General features: G+C 39.7%; 1 protein-coding gene across 1 annotated transcript; it reads right to left on the bottom strand.

The window, feature by feature from the left end:
* Positions 1–190: 190 nt before the first annotated feature.
* accs (1-aminocyclopropane-1-carboxylate synthase homolog (Arabidopsis)(non-functional)) lies at positions 191–19,619 on the bottom strand. Its single transcript, XM_066669463.1, has 15 exons — positions 18,552–19,619; positions 16,020–16,696; positions 15,091–15,150; positions 14,759–14,829; positions 14,509–14,578; positions 14,315–14,381; positions 13,024–13,121; positions 12,843–12,920; positions 12,650–12,750; positions 12,211–12,300; positions 10,502–10,547; positions 10,253–10,394; positions 8,793–8,935; positions 2,141–2,294; positions 191–2,017 (listed from the first exon to the last, which is right to left on the bottom strand). Exons 1-15 carry the CDS (start codon positions 19,282–19,284, stop codon positions 1,593–1,595), a joined length of 2,955 nt encoding a protein of 984 aa, XP_066525560.1. The 5' UTR covers positions 19,285–19,619; the 3' UTR covers positions 191–1,592.
* Between the last annotated feature and the right edge of the window lie 2,825 nt (positions 19,620–22,444).

The following is a 22,444-nucleotide window of genomic DNA, read 5'->3' as shown; positions in this document are numbered from 1 at the left end:
GATTTGCTTTAGGCTCATTGTATTTTCTCTTCCTTTAACAATGTAAATAAGTTGTGGTAACAGGGTTACACAGACATTGTGGGACACGGCTTATTGGAATATTTATTATTATTATTTAACATGAGTAAAATATACAAAATAATGTATTTGATTGTAAATGATAATCTAATCATGCATAAAATTGATATACAAAATTATTTTTATTATTACATTTCATTTTACAAATAAGATGATCATCAAAACGGTGGGACATGAGAAATGGGCATTTTTAGAGGCAAACTTACATTATTTTTGTTTTTATGTCATGTCTTTTTATTGTTATGGCTTCAAATTAAACAATTCATTTTTGTAAATAGTCTGTGCATTCATTCTTTGAAAATGTGTATTAGAATTCCCCTCTATTCATGATATGAATTATTTCAGGCCCTAAACTATCATAAAACATGTCCTGCGGAATCACAGGGGTTTTGATACTGAATCTTGGTAGGGATTAAATGCTTCACACAATCCTTTCACCACTCCTGAGGACAAGTGTAACCCTCTAGGTTTCTCCAGAGCTGAGTATTTCTTAGTATGTCTTTTTTTATTATTTAATTCATATTCAAAATAAACTTCATTAAAATATGTTTGAGTTCCCTGTTATTAATTAAGACATTGTGTGTTGATTTTAATACATCTGCGTAAGTACTCCTCCTCGCGTATAACATCATGTACGTTATTTTCTCACCCTCAGACTGAGGTCATACATGTTTTTGAGAGCAGAGGTGGAAGGGGTTAAGGGCAGAAGCCACAACTCTGAGCTGTGGCGAGATGGGGTTGCTCTGTCGTCATGGCAACAGAAACCTACACAGGAAAGTGAAGCCCACTCTTTACGCCGCCTGCCCAGTGGGCTCAAAGTAAAGCTTCTCCTCCATGACTTAATACAGCGCACCTCAAACACGCAGCTCTCCGTTATCACAAGCGTTGGCTTTTGAAAAGGGGGATTGTCCTTATGTTAATGTACTAAAGTTAACCTCTCACTGTGAGCTCAGCAGGAGAAAGAAAAAATATTCATAGTCCTAAAATAAATTAAAAATGAACAACAGTCACTGTTTCCTCTGAGCTGTTATTTAGTGCTGTCTGCCTCCTGACCAAACTGTGACATTCAAAAAGTTTATGAAATATGCAGAAGCACCAAAACATCCTTTCTGAAGGTTGAAAAAGCCTTAGATGTAACAATAGAATGCTTCAAAGTTTGTAAATAAGTCTTTTAAAAGCCGTTTAGTTCTGGGAGGCTTTTTCTTGAAAGCCCCAAAGGCATCCAAAATCCCAGAGCATTTCAAAACAAAGCTTTAATACAGCTCCCCACTGAGCTGCATGAAAAAGAATGTGTAATATTTCAAGTAGAAAAACTCATCTATGATAAATATTGCACCTCATGAAAAATACAAAGTTAACGTGCCAAGTTTGATGTATTGTTTACTATTTCTGCTACCAAAACAAAAAACAGTTTATTGCCTCCTGTGTTTAGCACATCAACAAGCTTCCCATTTACTTACAAGGAATACAACACTTGCGTTGCTACTGGGAATTCTCCGCTCTTTAATGTGCCATTATATCCTGGCCTTGTCCAACAAGTCTTTAAAAACATCCAGCTGTGTTGGGTCCTCCCCAGCAGCTAGTTGTGGACGGTTTTTCTCCAGCCAATCAGACGACTGGATCTGTTGTCTCAGAGCACCAATGAGGGAGTCCAGTGTCTCTGAGCTGGAAGACGATTGGCAGTTGGAGACCACTGTATCTTCATCAGCCAATATAAAGCTTTCAGCCTCAGCACTACTTCCCTCACAATGAACCTTTGTTGGTACGTTGAAGGCACCGGTTGTAATTCCCTTGGCATTGCCTTCATTGGTTTTGTCTGTTGTCTGTGTTCTCTCCATTTTTTTGTGGCCCTGCTGTTTGTCTGTCTTTTGGTTCTCAGGATCGGGCAGAATGCTGAAACCCTGGAGCTCCTCTAAAGTCTCTCGGATGCGCTCCAAGCCTGAGGAAAACACAGAGCAGAATAAAGGTATAACCCGTACATAAACCAGACAGTAATTCAGGTAGGGCGCAGTTCAATCTAAATTAAAAATCCACCATAAGAGACTTAAGAGTGTACACGGACCCAGTTGGAGGCGCTGCTGATGATCAGAGAAGATGATCCGGAACCAGCCTGGAGAGGAACACTGAAAGGCCTGACCACAGCTCAGCAGCACACTGTGCTTCAGAAAGCATCTCCACAAACACAGCTCCTCAGCAAAGGTGTGCTCCTTCAGATACTGACACACACACACACATCAGAGGTATAGGTCAGAGAGACTTGTTATGAGCTATGAGACTATATTTATTCATAACAGCATTACTGAGCTCAGGGACTGAATAAAACAAAAGTGATAATTGGATCACATCAGCATTCCTGTCATTCCAAATGTAATTGATGGATCCTCACCTATACAGATACATCCAAATATCTTCAACAATGTCTGAACCCATTGATTTACAGACCACTGTTCACCTCTGGATGATTAATTTGCTTGTCATGTTCTACCCAAATAATCACTGGCCAGTTTCTGACCACAGCACTGCTGCGCACCAAATGTTATTCGGATGGCAAAAACTTGATTTTTGTTTAGAGTAATTTCATTACAGTTTCATAGAATTACATTTTTTCAAATTTTGCTTCTGTATATTACCACAATGAATTTTGAAATTGAGACTTTCAGCTTTAATTCAGTGGGTTGAACAACATTATTGCATAAACGTGTGATGAACTAAAGCATTTTTCAACACAATCCCTTCATTTCAGGGGCTCAAAAGTTATTGGACAAATTAAATAATTGTAAATAAAATGTTCATTTCTAATACTTGATGGAAAACCTTTTTTTGGCAAACAACAAAGACGCTAGAGTTTTCTCCTTTTTAATGCTCTGCCAGGACTTTACTGCAGCGGTTTTCAGTTGCTGTTTGTTTGTGGTCCTTTCTGTCTGAAGTTTACTCTTTAACAAGTGAAATGCATGCTCAATTGGGTTGAGATCAGGTGACTGACCTGGCCATGCAAGAATATTCCACTTCTTTGCTTTAATAAACTCCTGGGTTGCTTTGGCTGTATGTTTTGGGTCATTATCCATCTGTATTATGAAATGCCGACCAATCAGTTTGGCTGCATTTGGCTGGATTTGAGCACACAGTAGGTCTCTGAATACCTCAGAATTCATCTGGCTTCATTCTGTCCTGTGACACATCATCAATAAACACTAGTGACCCAGTGCCACTGGCAGCCATGCATCCCCAAGCCATCACACTGCCTCTGCGGTGTTTTACAGATGATGTGGTATGCTTTGGATCATGAGCTGTACCATACCTTCGCCATACTTTTTTCTTTCTGTTAGAGGTTGATCTTGGTTTCATCAGTCTAAAGAATGTTCTTCCAGTACTGTGCTGGCTTTTTAGATGTTTTTAGCAAAGTCCAAATTAGCCTTTTTATTCTTGATGCTTATGAGTGGCCTCCAGCATGCAGTGAACCCTCTGTATTTACTTTCATGCAGTCTTCTCTTTATGGTCGATTTGGATATTGATACACCTACCTCCTGGAGAGTGTTGTTCACTTTGTTGGCTGTTGTGAAGGAGTTTCTCTTCACCATGGAAATTATTCTGCAATTATCCACCACTGTTGTCTTCAGTGGGCGTCCAGGCCTTTTGCATTTATGAGTTCACCAGTGCTTTCTTTCTTAGGATGTACCAAACTGTAGATTTTGCTACTCCTAATATTGTAGCAACTTCTCGGATGGGTTTTTTTCTGTTTTGACAGCTTAAGGATGGCTTGTTTCACCTGCACGGAGAGCTCCTTTGACCGCATGTTTTCTTCACAGCACAATCTTCCAAATGCAGGCACCACACCTCAAATCAACTCCAGGCATTTTATCTACTTAATTGAAAATGACATAACAAAGGAATTGCCAACACCTGCCCATTAAATAGTCTTTTAGTCAACTGTCCAATTACCTTTGGTCCCTTTAAAAACAGGGTGGCACTGGTTAAGGGGCTGAAACTCCTAAAACCTTCATCCAATTTTAACATGGATACCCTCAAACGAAAGCTGAAAGTCTGAACGTTATGTCTATATCTATTATATAACAATAACTTGAATATGTTTTAGTAAACAGGTAAAAAAATATCAAATTTGTGTCAGTGTCCAAATACATACGGATTTAACTGTAATATAAGCACAGAGAAACAATAGGTTTACATCTTGTGTGGGAAGATATAACACCTCATACTCTCTGGCTCTCGCCCAGTATAACGGCTGTGACAGTGCTTTAAGGAGAACACAACTCCCTTCATAATTCTGTGCTTATTTTTATTTTAACAAGCTGTATAAAAATCAACACTTCCACTGCTGATTTCTCACATTGATCTGAAGCCTCTGCTTTTGAAAATGAAGAAGAAAGTGAAGAAAACATACTGACTATTTTATGGCATTCACAGCAACAAGATCATCTCTGCTTTGACCACTGTCAATATACATCGTGGCTTCAGCAGATGAAAGAGTTGAAAAAACAAGAATCCAACTTCTGTGTTGTGAAACATGATGGCAGCACAACTTAGAAACATAAACATTTCAGAGGATATTTTCTAACCTTCACTCAGCGCTCTTGCTCACTAAATTTCTTGGCTTATGATCAGTGTTAGACTGTTGTCATAGTGCCATATCGGTTTTCATGTTTCATGCAGTGTGCCGTCCCTGAATCCAATGCATTGCCTGTTCTGTTGCCAGAAATGTCAGGAGGACATAAGACGCTTCAAATGTTGGAATAAAACAGGTACATACTGTGTTATATACAAACAAATCAAGCTTCTGATACATTGTGAAAGAAAATGGGACAAGGAGTTGAAATGGGTTATTTTTTACATATGCTGAAGACTTCTTAATAGCAACTTCAACTGAGCTTCAGCTGAACATTAAATTTCAGCTTGTAATTCTGATTGCCCAGGTTTACCATGTTAACCCAACTGCAACTGCACTAGGGAACTATGAATGTGAGTGTTGGCGCTCATTATTGTTTGCATAAGGGGACTTGCTTTGATGTACAAGGCACAAAACCAGACAAAAACTAGAAAACAATTGATAGGGGGGGGGGTGGTGAAGCATAAAACAATCTATCTGCAAAGATCAGGCTGCCCTGGGAAGACCAGAGAAGTTAATGAAAGGAACTGTGAAGAAAAAAGCCAAAAATAACATTCCAGAAATAAAGGGCAGTCTAGAGAGTGCAGTGGTGAACATGACAGAATGTCTCTTTTGCAGAAGACTTCAAGAGAAAGACAACAACAGCTACAGACACAACACAAATTTCTAATCAGCACCACGATCAGGCAAGAATACACACAGCAACATAAAGAGCAGCTTGAAGAGTCCTGCAGCAGACTGTATTGGCTATGTATAGATTTGTGTTCATCTACTGATATGAAAGTGTTTATTCTCTAGCCATTTCCAAACTTTACTACTGCAACCCACTCCTGGCTGGTCTTCTATTACTGGGTCAGTCTAGCATGGCTCGTCTTCAGTCTTCCCTTAAGTCGCACTCATGTTACTCCATTGTCTCACGTGCATCCTGTAGCTTTGCCTTTCAGATTTTAAACCCTGAGGCCTGCCTTTCTTTATCTGAGGGCAATAATCAAAACCCAACCTGTACTTCCAGCCTTTTAAGTTTCAAACACAGCTTGGCTTGAACCACCATACTTCATGTCAGATGAACAACATCTCCTTCAGTGTTTGTGGCTGATACGAGCCATTTTCCAACATATCGGTTACCAACTCCAACACAATAAACCCCTATGAATGACAAAACACTACACCTTTTCTAGTAACTTCTTTCAGAATTTGGAATTTCTTTATCAAGTGCTTATTCCTAATATTAACATCCCTCTGCTCAGTCAGTGCAGGTGAAATAAGCCACTTGGTTAAATTTGAAATGTTTACGTCATAAAATAATGATGTTTATTAAGGTGTAATGCCCAATTGAACAATCAAGTGAGTTTGAAACCATGCCTGAATAATGGACAAATATAAAAGGTTTGGGAAAAATTTAAAGTTAAATTCTAAAAGACAGCACTGGAGTCAGAGAATTGCTGGAGGAGAAGTACCTTGTTACGGGAAACAAGTTCCAGAAAGACCAAAGAGTCCAATCTATAAAGCTATGAAGAACAAGTAAGAGGTAGAGCCCACTCAAAGATGATATAGAAATTGGATGTCTCAGTCAGAAGTACTGCTTCTGAAGAAAGGAAGTACAGTCCTTCACAGAGATAGGGAAAAAACATAGGGAAGTGAAACCACAAGTGGGAACAAGATGACCAGCTTTGCAAGGGACGCAGAAAACAAGAGGTGAATTAAAAAAAGATAAAAGAGGGTCAGATGAAATGTCAGGAAATAATGCCTCGACACATAATTCAGAGGATTCGAATCTGATATGCTCTGCATTAGAGCTCCATCCAGTAACAAGTCCTAATAAGTGTAATTAGCCTGGTTAAAGTTAAATAAATGAATAATAACTTAAATGATCTTCAACAGCAGTGAAACCATAGGGAATCAAGAGTCTTTAACAAGACCATAACAACCTTTTGTTATGTTTCTTGTTTTCTAAAAATAAAAACCAACAGAAAAAGACTCAAACCTGCTGATATAAAATACATGAATCATTTTTTTTATTGTGTACCAAACAAGTTATTGTGTACTAATTAATAAGGTAGTGTAGGTCTTCATTTTGTCTGAACACTAAGCACTTTTGTAAGTCGCTCTGGATAAGTAATGTAACGTAAATGTTGGAATTTGTTTCAACATTTAGTACTGAGAGAATTTGTCATTTACCAAGAAGAGGCATTTTCGCTAATGTTCCTAAGGAACTGTTAGTTCAGCCGTATTTCACAGAGAGAACTTAAGGTGGTACATCGTCTGTTATTCAGCCATATTTTACATTCCAGTTCCTGAAATAAATTTAGAAACATTCAGCACGACTCCACTGACAAACTGGTTTGTGAACCAGAACAAATTTTGTGCTCCTTTTTTTTTTTTCTTCATTTCTGCATTTATTACCTGTCCTCCATGCAGATGGCATGTGGGAGCATGTTAAAGTTTTGGTATGAGGGTTAGGGTATAGTATGAGACAGAAGGTATGATGAAATATGCAAGCATAGTGCTCCTTATCTGAGGACAGTCAGACTTCCAGTTCTCAGTTCTTCCAGCTCAAATGTCACTTGACTGGTGCAAAGTGAAAACATCAGCTTTTTCTCATTTTCTTTTCTAATTAAACAGTTGCGTGTTAGGCTTAATTTATTCATTTGCCTGCAGCAGGGCACAGCTGTTTCATGATGGTTGATACCAAATTCTTTTTTTTAATGAATTATTGTTTTTATGGGTGAGTATTTGTATTCGAAGCCTGGGCTTAAACAAGCCCTAATATAATATATATCACATGTACAGGATTCCTGTTTCAAACTTCTAAGTATTACAAATATATACTAAAGCAAAGAAACACACACACACACACTGCAAGTGCAGTCAGGAAAAAAAAAAGCATTTTAGCTCACTTCTATCAATTTAAGGAAACAGGAGGTACTATTTTTTGCTTAGGGCCAAAACATACTTCATGCAAGGACGCAAATGCAAATGCCCATGCCTGGCTAATGCTCTGCAAAAGCACCGTCCAGCTGCCAACAGTAGAGTTAGTGCATGCTGCTTTACCTGCTGCACAGTCAAAAAAAATTACAAACTTCAAAATCACTGTAATATTACACTGAGCTTTTATAGGGGGAATTATAGCTTCTGCCATTGCTACTCTGGGCTCAGCACTGTAGAAGATACATAATGTAACTTTGGAAGGAGGGTAGGAAATCACAAACCACTTCCTACCCTCCTGGACTTCAGGAAAGTGCTGTTTAAAGAGACTTTCTGCAAATGTCTATCTCATCAACTTTATATATATATATATATCCATCCATCCATCCATTATCTGTAACCGCTTATCCAATTTAGGGTCGCGGGGGGTCCAGAGCCTACCTGGAATCAGTGGGGGGAAAAGCCGGGAATACACCCTGGAGGGGACGCCAGTCCTTCACAGGGCAACACAGACACACACACATTCACTCACACACTCACACCTACGGACACTTTGGAGTCGCCAATCCACCTACAACGTGTGTTTTTGGACTGTGGGAGGAAACCGGAGCACCCGGAGGAAACCCACGCGGACACGGGGAGAACACACCAACTCCTCACAGACAGTCACCCGGAGCGGGAATCGAACCCACAACCTCCAGGCCCCTGGAGCTGTGTGACTGCAACACTACCTGCTGCGCCACCGTGCCGCCCTATATATATATATATATATATATATATATATATATATATATATATATATATATATATATATATATATATATATATATATATATATATATATATATATATATATATATATAGAGCACTGTTTGAACCTAAACCATTACATTTATTTGATATCATTAATGTAAATCTGTAACTGAATGGAGAGAAATTATGCCTGATAAATGGTTTAAGAAGGTCATATTATCAAAGCCTTTGACAGTGAGAGCCTGACAGCAAGCTACACACTATATGTGACACGTCCACTCTCAGCTCAGGGAAGAGATATCTCTTTTCTATGCCCATACTCCAGAATCAGAAAAAAGACTATTTTTCACATAATTCAGCTGTGCACGAAGTATGGCAATGTGTGTAATAGTGAAATACCTCTATAAAATCTTACCTTCCTGAAATCAGCCCATATAAAGAAGCCCCCTCCTCTGTGCAGATAGGGAATGCTTAGCTTCTTTAGCTGAGTGGTCACACAGCAGTGTGCCTCCTTTAACCTTCGCCTGTTCTCCAGTAGAAACACTCCATTTATCCACTCTGAAAACATCAACACAGTTTTTTCAGCTATGCAGGTCCCACAGGAAATCCCACAACCTGTGTTGATCCAAAGGCTAAAGCACTCAGGCTGAGTAAATTTAGCATGGATCAATATCAGGATTCCACATTAAACACTAGAACATTATTTAACTTCCTGTACCAGAGACTTGTGAGCCCACTGTGAGTCTATATATGCAAGCTCTTAGCTCTTAAAGAGATTACTTGACATGTCATGATTAAAGATCCTAAACGTCTAAATGTCGGTAATATACATGTAGATTTTGTCCTGTGTTATTTGAGATCATCATTCAATACCTAGGTTTACAGGTTAATTTATACCTCATTATGTTAAATTAAGACCAGTTATTAAATATTCCAAAATGTGGGTGGATGGACAAAAACACTTTTTCAAGTCTGACACTTCTATACCAGGTCTAGCATGATAGGAAAGTTCAGCAATTTCTGTTAATCATTATTTTGAACTCTTCTTTTGAAACTTTGTTTCACTCACTTTCCCTTTATTTATGCAAGTCGATCGTTTTATATTTATTCAGTATTCAGATTAAATTTTTGATTGTCATCTCAAAAATTATAATCTTGAATGTAATACACATTTTGGCTTTCTAAAGTTTCCCTCAGGTCATTAACTGAACCATTAAAAACACATCTCTGTTGATCAAAGTTACATATTCAGTCAAAAACATCCTAATGCCATAAAAACTGGCTTAGATATAACACTAAATATTTACCTTTGTTTAGTACGCTCTGATATATGATTATGTAATTAGTACCAGTCCCATCCTACACCCCCCTGTCCACCATTTGCCTACAGCTCCAAAGCCCCTCCCTGCATTTGATAGCATAGCTTTTTTAGGTTAATGACGAATGACCTAATATCCAGCCATATGAGATTGTTTGGAACACTGCAGTTTCAAAGTGGAAAAGCTCAGTCATTTTTTTGTGCATGATACATCTAATAGCATAAAACAACACAATACATTGTTTAAAAGGGACACTATTTAATATTTTACCTTACAATTACAGCTTCACAATCATTGTGATGTTTCACTGACCTGTAATAAGCAAAATAGAGCTTCTATCATTGCTTCTCTGGGCTCAGTATTGCATAAATTGCACTATGTAAATTTTGGAGGAGGGTAGGAACACCCACCTTGACTCCCCTGGGAGCAAAAAAATTGTTACCTAGTGTTCCTTTAGGGTCTTTAAATAAATTATGGCCATCCAAGGCTGTGTCCTAGCAATGACTTAAACAAAGATACATGTTAAGTGACATCACTCAGCTGACGGTACAAGTACCTTTGTCTCTCAGCAGTTGAGCGACCTGGTGCTGTGTGCGTCCTGGGACTCCATGAAAGTTGCCCAGATGATCGAGAGCATCCACCAAATCCCTGTTCTCTGAATACACTGTACCCACACGCATACCTGCCATTGCCAAGTCCTGCACACACAAAATAAAATCAGAGAGATTTACTCTAGTGCACAGCCTGCTGTAGGAAAGAAAAATTCAATTACTCTGAGGTCATAGGCACATTGCTTTCCTCTCACCTTGCTAATGCCCCACATAACATGAGTTCTCTGAGCGTCTGGTATCCTGAGGAGAGACACTATGATTACCACAAGTGACAGTCAGTGTGTATCTACACTCATTGGATTTTTTCAGCAACTTCTGCTAACATTTACATATATGGAGTTTGGCAGATGCTCTTATTCAAAGCATTCTAGTTTCACAGCTGTGACACACATATGGAATACGTGGTTAGAGTCTGGTGTGTGTGATTATATGATGTATAACATTCCTGCTACATTTTTAACATGCTTTTTATAGATAATCATACCACATTGTCATACCTTCTATGCATACATTCAGAGAATATAGTTAGACTTTTTTCATGTGCAACTTGTGTCACCCTCATCTTCAGTTGTCAATTTTCTGAACACAATCCCTCTGTCAACTGGAATATTTGTGGCCGATGAACCATTATCAATGCATCAGTAACACTTTCTGGCTTGTTTTAATGATGATCTATTTCTATTGAGTCTTTAACCAAACGCCAGGCCACAGACCAGAACCAGGCCCTAAATGCAGCTATGAAAGGGAGGAGTTAGTAGCTATTTAGTAGCATAATTATTGTTTATATAATTAATAATATTGCAATAGCATTTTATTTAAAGCTTAATAAATAAATCATATTACGAAATATTGAAAATATTCCATCATTGTACAGCTGCATAGGTGCATACTTGTTGTAGTGGGATACTTGGAATCAACAACAGTGTTGATAAGTGAAGATTGTCAGCATGGTATTTACCATGAGTCATTACACCTGAGAACATATTTCTTTGTTATCTGTGGCTCTAAGGTCTCAAGGTTTATGTGGGTGCTGTTTGTTCGTTTCTTGGACATTGTACCACAAAGTTACTGTGACATAAGATAAGGACTGTTTATGCCCATCCCCAAATCTGCCCACAGACATGGAGATGTGGCCCTATATCCTGTAGAACTAGTTGAAAGTTGACCAAACAGATTATGGGGAACTTTAAGGCTTGGACTTGGACTGACAGAGACTGGTGTGGACATCTTTGGAAGGAACCTACATAATGAGGTTTGTTTCCAGACAAGACACGTTTTTGCTTGTTATCTACAAAGTTATCTGTTTTAAAACCCAACATCTGACAGAAAATGAAACCATTTAAAAAAATGTCTTAACTAGGGCAAAACATAGTTGCTACTGCAACATCATCAGGAACTCCCCAAACATGCCCCCTCACTGTTCATTTTGATATTGTGATCTCTACTGTCAAAAACATTATAAATAGTAGATGTACCTTAAAAATGACAGAAGAACAGGTCTAAGAACAAAACAAATTTCCTGATGAACTTGCAAGTCTGTTATGTGTGTGTTTTCAAACAAGATATGATTTTAACTTGTTATCTACAAAGTTATTTTAGTCTTGCTTTTTAAACGCCCAACAACAGGCAGAAAATTAAACTGTTTAAAAAAGAATCCCTTAACTAGGTCAAAACATAGGTGCTACTGCAACATTAGCAACTTCCCTGAAACATGCCCCCCCCTCCTGTTCATTTTGATCTGCACTGTCAAAAACATTATAAATAGGTGGTAGGTAATAATGTGTACCTTGAAAATTACTGAACATGTCTTAGATCAAAACAATTGTCCTGATTAACTATACATACACACACACAGAAATAATTCACAAAATTTGCTCATGAATCACAAATGCTGCAGAAATACCTTTCCAGACTGAGTACGCTGTGAAAGGTGTCATCCTCATCAAATACAGACAGCATGTAGACCTCATCCACTATAGCATGTAGCTCGTGCCTACGGCGCACACACAGAAAAAAATAAATGCAGTGGATGAAAAAGTATGGAGGCACAAAGTGGTGTTTATGAATCCAATATGAATTGGAGTCTTAATGAATCCAAAGCGATGCAATTCCCCTTTCAGCAATAAACAGCTTAATTACTGGGAGTGAAAAGTAAATGTACGCATGTAGAAATAACATCCAATTGTATGCCACAGGGGATCCTTAAATATTTAATTTAGAACTCCATGCAGATCATATTAAGTGCCTCCACAATATGTTCATGGATTGTTTTAAAAAAAAGACACAGAAATGAATAAATCTGCGGCTTCTGTTTCTATTTCTGAGTGAAGATTTAAAGCCACCTTTTGGCAAAGTTCAGAAAGCTGGTCATCTCTTCAGCTGTGTAGATCTCTCCCAGAGGGTTGTGGGGGTTCACCAGTATGATAGCTCTCACATTCACTCCCTGCACAACAGAACACAGTTCATTCATTTTGTCTCTCAGAGCATACAGATGTTTATGTATATGCATGTGGAGCTATGTACTCCATGAATCACCTCTTTCTTTGCCCTTTCAAGAGCATGCTCCAGTTTTTCCACAGTGAGATGGAATGGCCTGTCATCACTTTCACTGGCCTGAAGGTAAACAGAAAACAAATGAGGCAGAAAATTCACACCGGGTTCCATAAACAGAGCCTCACAGAACGCGCTGAATATTCAATGAAGCCTTGATAAGTACCTCACTGTCAAGAGGTACACAGTAGAGTTTCACACCACAGTACAAATCAACATCTTCCGAGATCACACCATAGAACGGGGTGGGGATGAGGATTGCATCTACAAAGTACCCAACATACACACACAACAATGCACATATTAACACACATCACCTGTTTGTGGATAGCTTGTCTTCTTTTCCCAGTAATATTTCACTGTTTTCTCTTTTACTTTTCAAATATGCTACCGTTAACAACTTCTATTTGCTCTTATTTTAGTCTGTTCCACAGAATTCAGTTTCATGTTCATTGTGTTAGTAGTTATGAAGAGCAGGTTTTGCCAAAACAATAATTTAACAGCTGTTCATTTTGCAAACACTTGTTAAAAGCATATGATGGCTGAAGCATCAAAAAAAAAGCCTGAGAGATGATGAGTGCTAAGCAAAAAATGCACGAAATGCAGAGGTTTATAACTGTTTCCCTGCTGCTAATAGTGTTGTGAGTTTTTTTTTTCATCTTTGCTTATTTGTTTCATATATAAAGATTAATATATGACCATCTTTGTATATGTATAAAATAACATCACTATTAGCAGCAAGGAAATAGTTCTAAGCCTCTGCATTTTGTGCATTTGTTTACTTCTAAAATTATATTTACAATTTGGTTACCAAGCTATTAATATTGATAACCTTATGAATATTTTGACTGAAAATTATGAGTTTATGACATTTACTTTGACATAGTGGATTTCCATGTGTTTTGAACATTTTTAAAAGTTGAAATACTTGTCAGTTTGTAACAATGGAATGGTCAGTGAAAATGTCACACATCCATCATTTTCAGTCAAAATATCCATAAGGTTATACATTACATATACAGTAAATATGTATAAAACACCATTTTCAGAAAAAACTCCTGTTCCTCCCAAGACTATGTGCAACTGCTGTATACTCAACAATGAAGTGCCCACCACAAAGCCCAGGTCTCAATATTATACAGCACTTTACGTAACGTGCACAAACAACTTCTAAGACTGAACTATTGAGGCACAGAAATATGTTCCTAATCTTTGAAAAACGTTAGGCACATCTGATAGATGAAGAGAGAGATGAAGCGAGACAAAACCAAATGGTGGATACCACAATTACTAAAAATATATAGCTTAATTAATAACACTGAAAAATAATTGAATAGCTAATTCTTAATTGTTGTTTTGACTGAAAATGAAATTAAAGTTGTTCTCTGACATTTGCACTGTACTATATGCTCAGGGAATTTGCATTACATCAAGAGCCTGGCCATATGGACTCTTACCATCATGATCACAGAGCACAGCTGCCAGCGCACAGAAGACGGAGCTACAGCCATTCATCACGACCACCTAACACACACACACACACACAGGGGACTCTGCTATAATCAAATATTTCTTCTGATAAAGAGGAAATATAATGTCAACAATAGCCCATATTTTGCTGATAAGGCTAAACTCATTAAGAGAAACTCACATTTTCAGAATTCAGCGGACACGGAGAACGGCAGTGTTCAGAGAGGAACCTAGCCACTTCCTCTCTCAGGCTGGGAAAAGAGAATTGACTGCTCTTAATAACTTATTACACTGAAATTATAAGGAAGGGGGGATTTTGACAAGCACAGTTATTCATACTGCTGACAACTAATCATCAAAAGCAATTTTATTCTCAAGTATAAAACACATTATCACAAGAAAAGCACTGAATAGACTGAAAGTTTTCATACAAGCCATGGCCCTTCCAGTCTGGATACTGCAGCAGGGAGGACTCCATGTGGAGCATGTCTGGCCGGCTCAGCTGAAGCAGAAAACGTAGTCAGAGCCATGTGCAGCACACTGTAAACAGCAATCGCTTCCTGAAGCTAAAAGATCAGTGCACTGCCTATCATCAGACTCTAATGCAGGATGACTGATGTCTAAACAATAAATGAGATATATTCATGGCGTGCTGTCTGATCTGCGTGGCCTTTTGCTGCATGCTGTTTGAATCTGTAATAAAGGCAGACTACTTCTAACGTGACAGACTTCTGTGGGAGATTTCCATTTCAAAATGCCTCACCCGTTCTTGCAGTAGGTCGAAACAAAGCTTGTTCTCGCTTGTTCCCATATTAATTATGCCCTGAAAGAAAAGGACAGAGAAAAATGGTCATTAAAACTCTGGCGAACCAAGACTTGTGCACTCTGTATGTCTTTCTGCAGAGATAAGGAATAAAAGGACACTTAGATGAATACACACATGGTTAAAATACGACAAGATAAGATTCTGCTAGCGGGAGGGTTAGACAATAATTGAATATCAATATATAATCGCAAAATACATGCTTTCAATAACAATGAGTGGGTTTTATACGCACTTTCAATATTTCAATATACATTATTTACAGCATCTGTCACTGACTGATGGCCATTACAGGGTTCTAGCATCAGTTCAATGCACTCAATTTGAAAGTTAGTTTATAAATATTAATACTGACAAAGTCAAGGAGCTGTTGGATGATGTCATCATGTTACTTTCAGTTCCTGGCAGATTTTCTGTGGCTTTATTATTAAGAAATATATTGTGATATAAATTTTGGCCACATCGTCCAGCTCTTGTCTAAAGCAATGGTTGGGCAAAGAAAATTAATAAATGCTTTTTCCTTTATCTCAAATATCAGCCAGGTCGGTGTCTGCAGTCTGCTTCTACTACTAGGCATCATGCAAATACACGCCTAAACCATCACACACTTAGTTCATACCTGGCTGCTACAGTATGTCACCATGTAATATGCTTTTATCCAATTTAAGACAATATAATAAACCAATAAGCCTCGCTATGCTTACTTCACAACTCCACATGGACATAGTTATGTAGCTTGTGCAAGAGGCTCTAACTTCTTGAGATTACATGACATTGTAAAGAACATAAAAACGCTAACATGTCTGGTCTAAGACATGTGGTCTGGTCTATTCCACACTCGCAAAGAGGGACACAAACAGAGGACTAACATCAGGGTTGGTGTTTTCATCATGCTTGTTGGCATGGTATTTTCTGTAGCCTTCCTGCAGGATGCCCTCGTGCTGTCGGATGCTGTTGCCTCTGCGGGACAGGGAAAGACTGGGCTGAGGCATCTGGTCATCCCTCTGCATGCTAGTTGTAAAAGGGCTAGTGACAGGGCTGGGGGATGGCCCCTGCAGTGGTGCTGGAGAAGAAGGAGTCTCAGTGACAGACATTGACTCCGTTGCTGCCGGAGCAGCTGGAATGAGGCCTTGGTTACAGCTGCTGGTGTTAATACTGTCTGCTGTGCCTCTGGCTGCAGCGAGAGCCCCTGTGACTAAAGAAAGTAGACGTAGTTCATGCTCCCTGTCCTTCTGAGCCCGTCTGTCCTCCTGATGCTCCCTGCGCTCTTCTTGCCTCGCTTCCTGCTGCAGCCTCGCTTCCTCCAGAGACAGATACCTCTCCTCCATCACCTGCTGCCAGCCCAAGAACTCGGCCAGCGCTCTCTCCAAAAGCCTGCCCCCTCCCATCCCTCCGCTCGCCCGTCGACGCTTCCTCTGACGAAACAACATAGAACTTTTCGGGTTCTCCACGTCTCCATGGATACTCCCGTCTCTGATTACCATGGGCGCTGTTGCTGGGGAAATGCCTGCGCTGGAAGAGCCAGCAACATTGTGGTCACTAAAAGCTGTAAAGAGAGAGAGAGAGAAAACTATGGAGATTTTTGGTGGTTGACATAAAGCCACATAATTTAATCACTCAGTGAGCCATAACATGGGCAAACTCACAGAAACGGGTCTGATTTAACTCAACAACAATCCAAAATAGGTAACAGTTTTTATATTGGGATGATCTTTATATTTTTTCCATGGTATCTTCTTTTTACACCTGGTCAGTTATCAGATGTTACACGTTAGCTAAATTAGCCTCTCAGTTCTATTACAATATAACACCTATCTTTGGATACCAAATGATTAACAACATTTAGGCTAAGAAAGAATATGGGTAAGAATTACATCATTAAATTTTAGTCTATGAAGAAAACATAGGAAACAGAAAAAGACCAAATTATTCTTTTCAGAAATACCATAGGTATTTATTTGTGGCTGTTTAGTACTCTTAAAATCAGTAAGAAAGTCTTATAATCAAATTTTACTGTCAAAAATCTGTCCTTCTCAAGTTTACTTCTCTTACCATTAAGATGTTTCCCTTCCTCAGACATAACTAATTTAATTTGTTTTCAACGTTGTCATCTTAAATGCTAACAATGCTAACAGACAGTGCCCTATGCTCTAACGTAAAGAGTGAGTTGTTAAGAGTTGCCTTGTGCTGACGCCATGACTCATGTAATTTCTTGGGACAAAGAGCAAGGTCCAGCAAGTTTAGAAAAACTGCAATCCAGGTCTTAACACAGGCAAAACAGTGGACTGTTTTCTATGCTGTAACTTAACTGAAAATTAAATGCACTACAGCAGTATCACTGGAATGACTTGTACAATGGTTTCTATTATATTTTACACTCTTGTGTTAAATTGAGTGTGGCTAAATGTCTTTAACTGGTAATTAGCAGTAGGGGTAGGTTTAGGTAATATGGGCCTGGTGCATCATAGGCCTTAAATGTCAAGGACGTAGTTTAATTCAATAGCACATAATTCTTTTGTAGCTAAGTAGATTTATGCAATTTAACCTATTATTACAGTATTAGTGATTGCTCTTTTAAAAGAAACAATTTTATTCAAATTATCAGCTGAAACATGTATTCTAAAAGATATCCCACATTTTGAAATCTAATTTAAACGAATTAAACCATCTATAAATGGGTTTTCACATCTAGACTTGGAAGCAAAATCTGGTTGTAGATTTTTAATTATGGATACTTATCCTATAGCCTATTACAGCCCCGTAGCACATCGAACAGGAAAACAAAGCGCAGATTAGATACTAAAGCATATCAAGTAAACATCAGGTATCATGAATTGTGTTCTTGTTATACAATTCAGTTTGTGTGCTTACTTCAATTTACTGTAACTTTCATTTAGTGTGAATGTGTGAGGAAGTATGATAAATGGACAATATATTAAAGTGTCAGCTGGGACATTAAGCTTACTTCAGTGTCTTCCCAAAATAATAACACTGAAGTTCCATTTTAATGCCTATTATTTTACTGATTCATTAAATTACATATGTTGTTCTGTCATATTGATATTTGTCTAATGTACTTATATACTGCATGGTCTCTGCTAATATCTCAGTGTTGTAGGACATTATATTGTCCCTTCATTCCTGAGCCCACCCTATAATGTCCTTTGTTCTGAAATGCTGTGTGTTCAGTGGGATGGGCTTTGACGGCCAGATCATAAAAGAACCTTGGTCCTTTGATAGTCCTTGGTGAAGACCACCAAAACTATAATAGTTACCTCATTAACAATGTAAGTCTCTGTAAGTCATGCTAGATATGGGTCTTTCTGCTGAGATAATCCTAAATACATTACGTGACTTGGACATGTTGATGCCACTTAACGACTTTTCCCAGTGTACAGTACCTGAAGGAGAGCTGCCCGCTTGAGCAGTAACGCCCTCCCCCAGCGCGAGCTCCTCTGTTTCTGCCGGGACTGATTTACTCTCGTGCTCGTCCTCGGACCCGATGTGATAAATGAGCTCGGGTGACGCGTCCTCCGCGTGCAGCTCCTCGCGCTTGATGTCCAGCAGCTGCGTGAAGGTGAAGGGCTCCGAGACGGAGCTGCACGAGGAGACCGCTGGAGCCGGTAAGAGCGGCTGGCGCTCTGTGACGGAGCTGCACGAGGAGGCCGCCTGACCGGGTAAAAGCGGCTGGAGCTCGGTGATGGAGCTGCACGAGGAGGCCGCTGGAGCGTGTAAAAGCCGCTGCTGTTGGGGCAGTTGCGGCATTTGGTGCAGTTGTTGTAGTTGTTGCAGCTGCACGGGCCTGCCGTTCAGCACCCGGTCCATCACCTCGTAAAACCTCCAGGCCCTCGCTCCTCCGCGCACGGTCTTCTGAGTCTGGTTCTGATACTGGTTCTCCTTGATGCGCCGGTACTCCAGCTTGAGCTTCTTGATCTTCTCGCGGCACTGCTCCCCGGTGCGGTAGACGCCTCTCGCGTGCAGCGCCGTGGCAATGCGGTTAAACACGTGCTGGTTCCGCAGGCAGCTCTCGAGCTCGCTCTGGGTCGCCTCGTCCGACCACAGCTGCAGCAGCTCCACCACCTCGGGCTCAGACCAGTTACTGCCGCGCTCATACTTCTTCCCCAGCAAGTCCATAGTCTCTCTCAGAAAACCTGCTCAAAGACGCTTGGAGAAGAGATTTCACTTTGTATTCGCTGAGAAACCCGTCCTAACTTTAGGTTCTGGTGTATGTGTGAGTGTGTGAATATGGGATACTTAAACGTCGTGCCTATTAAGCAGTGAGAGCTACTGGTCAAAAGTCTAAAGCGTGTAATTGGCCTATATACTCATTCCCATTGTCCTCATCTGGAGTGGAGTAAGGGTTTGTTGATGTTTTTGAGGAGCGCTCGCACGTGCAGCTCGAGTTCAACTCTTTGTTGTTTCTCAGCTGCTGCTACTGAAGCTAGAACGGCTATAATATTGCATCCGGGTTTACTGCACATGCGTGCTGTCCTTATTCCGGGATAACTTGGCCCGTGTTAGTGAAAAGAGAGAGAGGGAGAGAGCGAGAGAGAGAAGGGGTGGGTGGTGGTCTGGTTCTGACACTACAGCACCCTCTAGTGAAAGAAGTTAATGGATCATGGGCCTTTCTCTCTCTCTCTCTCTCTCTGTCTCTCTCTCTCTCTCTCTCTCTCTCTCTGTCTCTCTCTCTCTCTCTCTCTCTCTCTCACCCTGAAACATTTACACTGATGCCTGCACTGAACATGTTTCTTTAAACCTTACTCCCAGTTTACGGGACCTGCACAATATTCAGTTTGGAGGAATCAATTTAAATTTCTGGAACTGATACTATTTTTACAGCACCACATATGCAGATTATACAATTATCATTTTATCTAGATAATTCAGATCATTGTAGATTTATTGAGAGCACATGCATTTGTCAGAATTTATCATTAGACTCAAAAGGGCATATAAAGTTGGATGATATAAGAAAAAATAGTGTAAAATGCCATTTAAATTATTAATTCACTTGTTCCACATAGAAATGTGAGGTATAGAAATATATATATAAAGAGAAATAAAATACAGTAAAATAAAATAGGTAAAATGTGAAAATACAAGTCTTTATAAACACTTGCTTTTGTATGTGGGCAGCACGGTGGCGCAGCAAGTAGTGTCACACAGCTAAAGGGGCCTGGAGGTTGTGGGTTCGATTCCCGCTCCGGGTGACTGTCTGTGAGGAGTTGGTGTGTTCTCCCGGTGTCTGCGTGGGTTTCCTCCGGGTCCACAGTCCAAAAACACATGTTGCAGGTGGTGTGTGTGTGTGTGTGTTGCCCTGTGAAGGACTGGCGCCCCCTCCAGGGTGTATTCCTGCCTTGCGCCCACCGTGACCCTGAATTAGATAAGCGGTTACAGATAATGAATGAATGTATTGTATGTGTGTGTATATAGGGCAAGTTCTGGAAAGAGAGTGGCTTGGAACTGCACTTGATAAGACAGATGAATTAATGACAACATAGCACTGAAGATCTCTGCATTAACATATTTACATGCACACGCCAGCAAGGAAAATCATGGCATTAGACATTAGTGTTTTAAATGGAAATGAATGATGGTATAAAAAGGGCTTGTAACCTTCTGTAATTGCATTTTGGACTGATGAAGAAGACAGAAAGTGCCCCTGGACTCCATCAGTGCTCTGAAAATTGAGTGAGTGAAGGTGTCCAAAATTGAAGCCAGTCTCCCTCTTTACCTCTAGTTTGGACGTATCAGCAATTTATAGCAAATAACACACTACAGCCTGCAGTGTTTGCATTTTCCGTGTTAAAATGTCTCTGAAGACTGCAAAAGGCGGCTGGGAGGGGGCACAGCGATTCAGCACATACTGCAAATATATATGGGCTTGTGGTTATAAAACTGATATCTAAAACAGAGGGAGTATGGACTAATAAAGACAATACACATAATAACTGCACCCTGGTTATCGATTTATAGAAATCTCATTACAATAAGTATTGAGGAGATACATAAACTAGAGCATAGATGTATTTACATGTTTATCTGGACTCTGTAATAAGAGACGTTCAACAGTCCACATAGTTATTTGTAAGGAGTAGTGCCATAGTAAATTGTCACTAACACTAAAAACTCTGAGAGAGGAATGTCCTTAAAGAACATGAACAGGAGATCTGCATTTTAATGGTTGTGTAATTCAAAAATAAATTTTTAATTTTTCACTCACCAGCCTTTCTTTCAACAGTCCTTAGGATTAATCAGGCTGTTTGTTAGTATGCCTTTAGAACTAATATATGTAAATTACTCCTGTTCTGACTGATTGCCCTATTTCAGCACAGCACACACTAACACACCACCACAAAATCAGTGTCAGTGCGGTGCCGAGAAGGATCTATCACCCAAATAACACCTGCTCTGTGGGGGTTCTGACTGCTGAAGAACAGAATTAAAGGGGGTGAACAAAGTATGCAGAGCTGCAGATGAACTAAACTCTGTAACAGTAGAACTACTACGTAGCCCTGTGTGGTAAGTGAAGGTGTTTAAATTGGTAACGAGTGTAAAAACTGATGCACTTGTTATTTTGGCCAGGTAGTGTAAATTTGCATTTTAAATTTCCCTTTTCGATTTTTATTTTCAGTGTATTATATTCACAGAGTATAATGCAGAATGTTATCAAATGAATTTTATCTGTCAAAAACGATTCGTCATTATTATTATTATTATTATTATTATTATTATTATTATTATTAGTGTCTGGAGCCTGGAGGTTGTGGGTTCGATTCCCGCTCCGGGTGACTGTCTGTGAGGAGTTGGTGTGTTCTCCCCGTGTTCGCGTGGGTTTCCTCCGGGTGCTCCGGTTTCCTCCCACAGTCCAAAAACACACGTTGGTAGGTGGATTGGCGACTCAAAAGTGTCTGTAGGTGTGAGAGAGTGTGTGTGTGTCTGTGTTGCCCTGTGAAGGACTGGCGCCCCCTTCAGGGTGTATTCCCGCCTTGCGCCCAATGATTCCAGGTAGGTTCTGGACCCACCGCGACCCTGAACTGGATAAGCACTTACAGATAATGAATGAATGAATTATTAGTGTAAAGTTTTGTGTTCGTGTGAGTCCCACCACAGTTATCACACGGTTATATACACTTTGCTTCCGCCAGAACAACATTACGTTGGTCTTCACTCCTGCCCTGAACCCACTAGGTGGTGCTCACAGCTCACACAAGACCACCCGCCCCGCGCCATGACGTACTTCCTTGGATTTGTAGTCGACGGGAGGGCGGATGTGCTCCGGTTTGTAGTCCTC

The sequence above is a fragment of the Hoplias malabaricus genome, chromosome 4 (assembly GCF_029633855.1).
Source record: "Hoplias malabaricus isolate fHopMal1 chromosome 4, fHopMal1.hap1, whole genome shotgun sequence".
Lineage (NCBI taxonomy): Eukaryota > Metazoa > Chordata > Actinopteri > Characiformes > Erythrinidae > Hoplias > Hoplias malabaricus.
The sequence above is the reverse complement of the archived record's forward strand: the minus strand, read 5'-3'. Positions and strand labels throughout refer to the sequence as shown.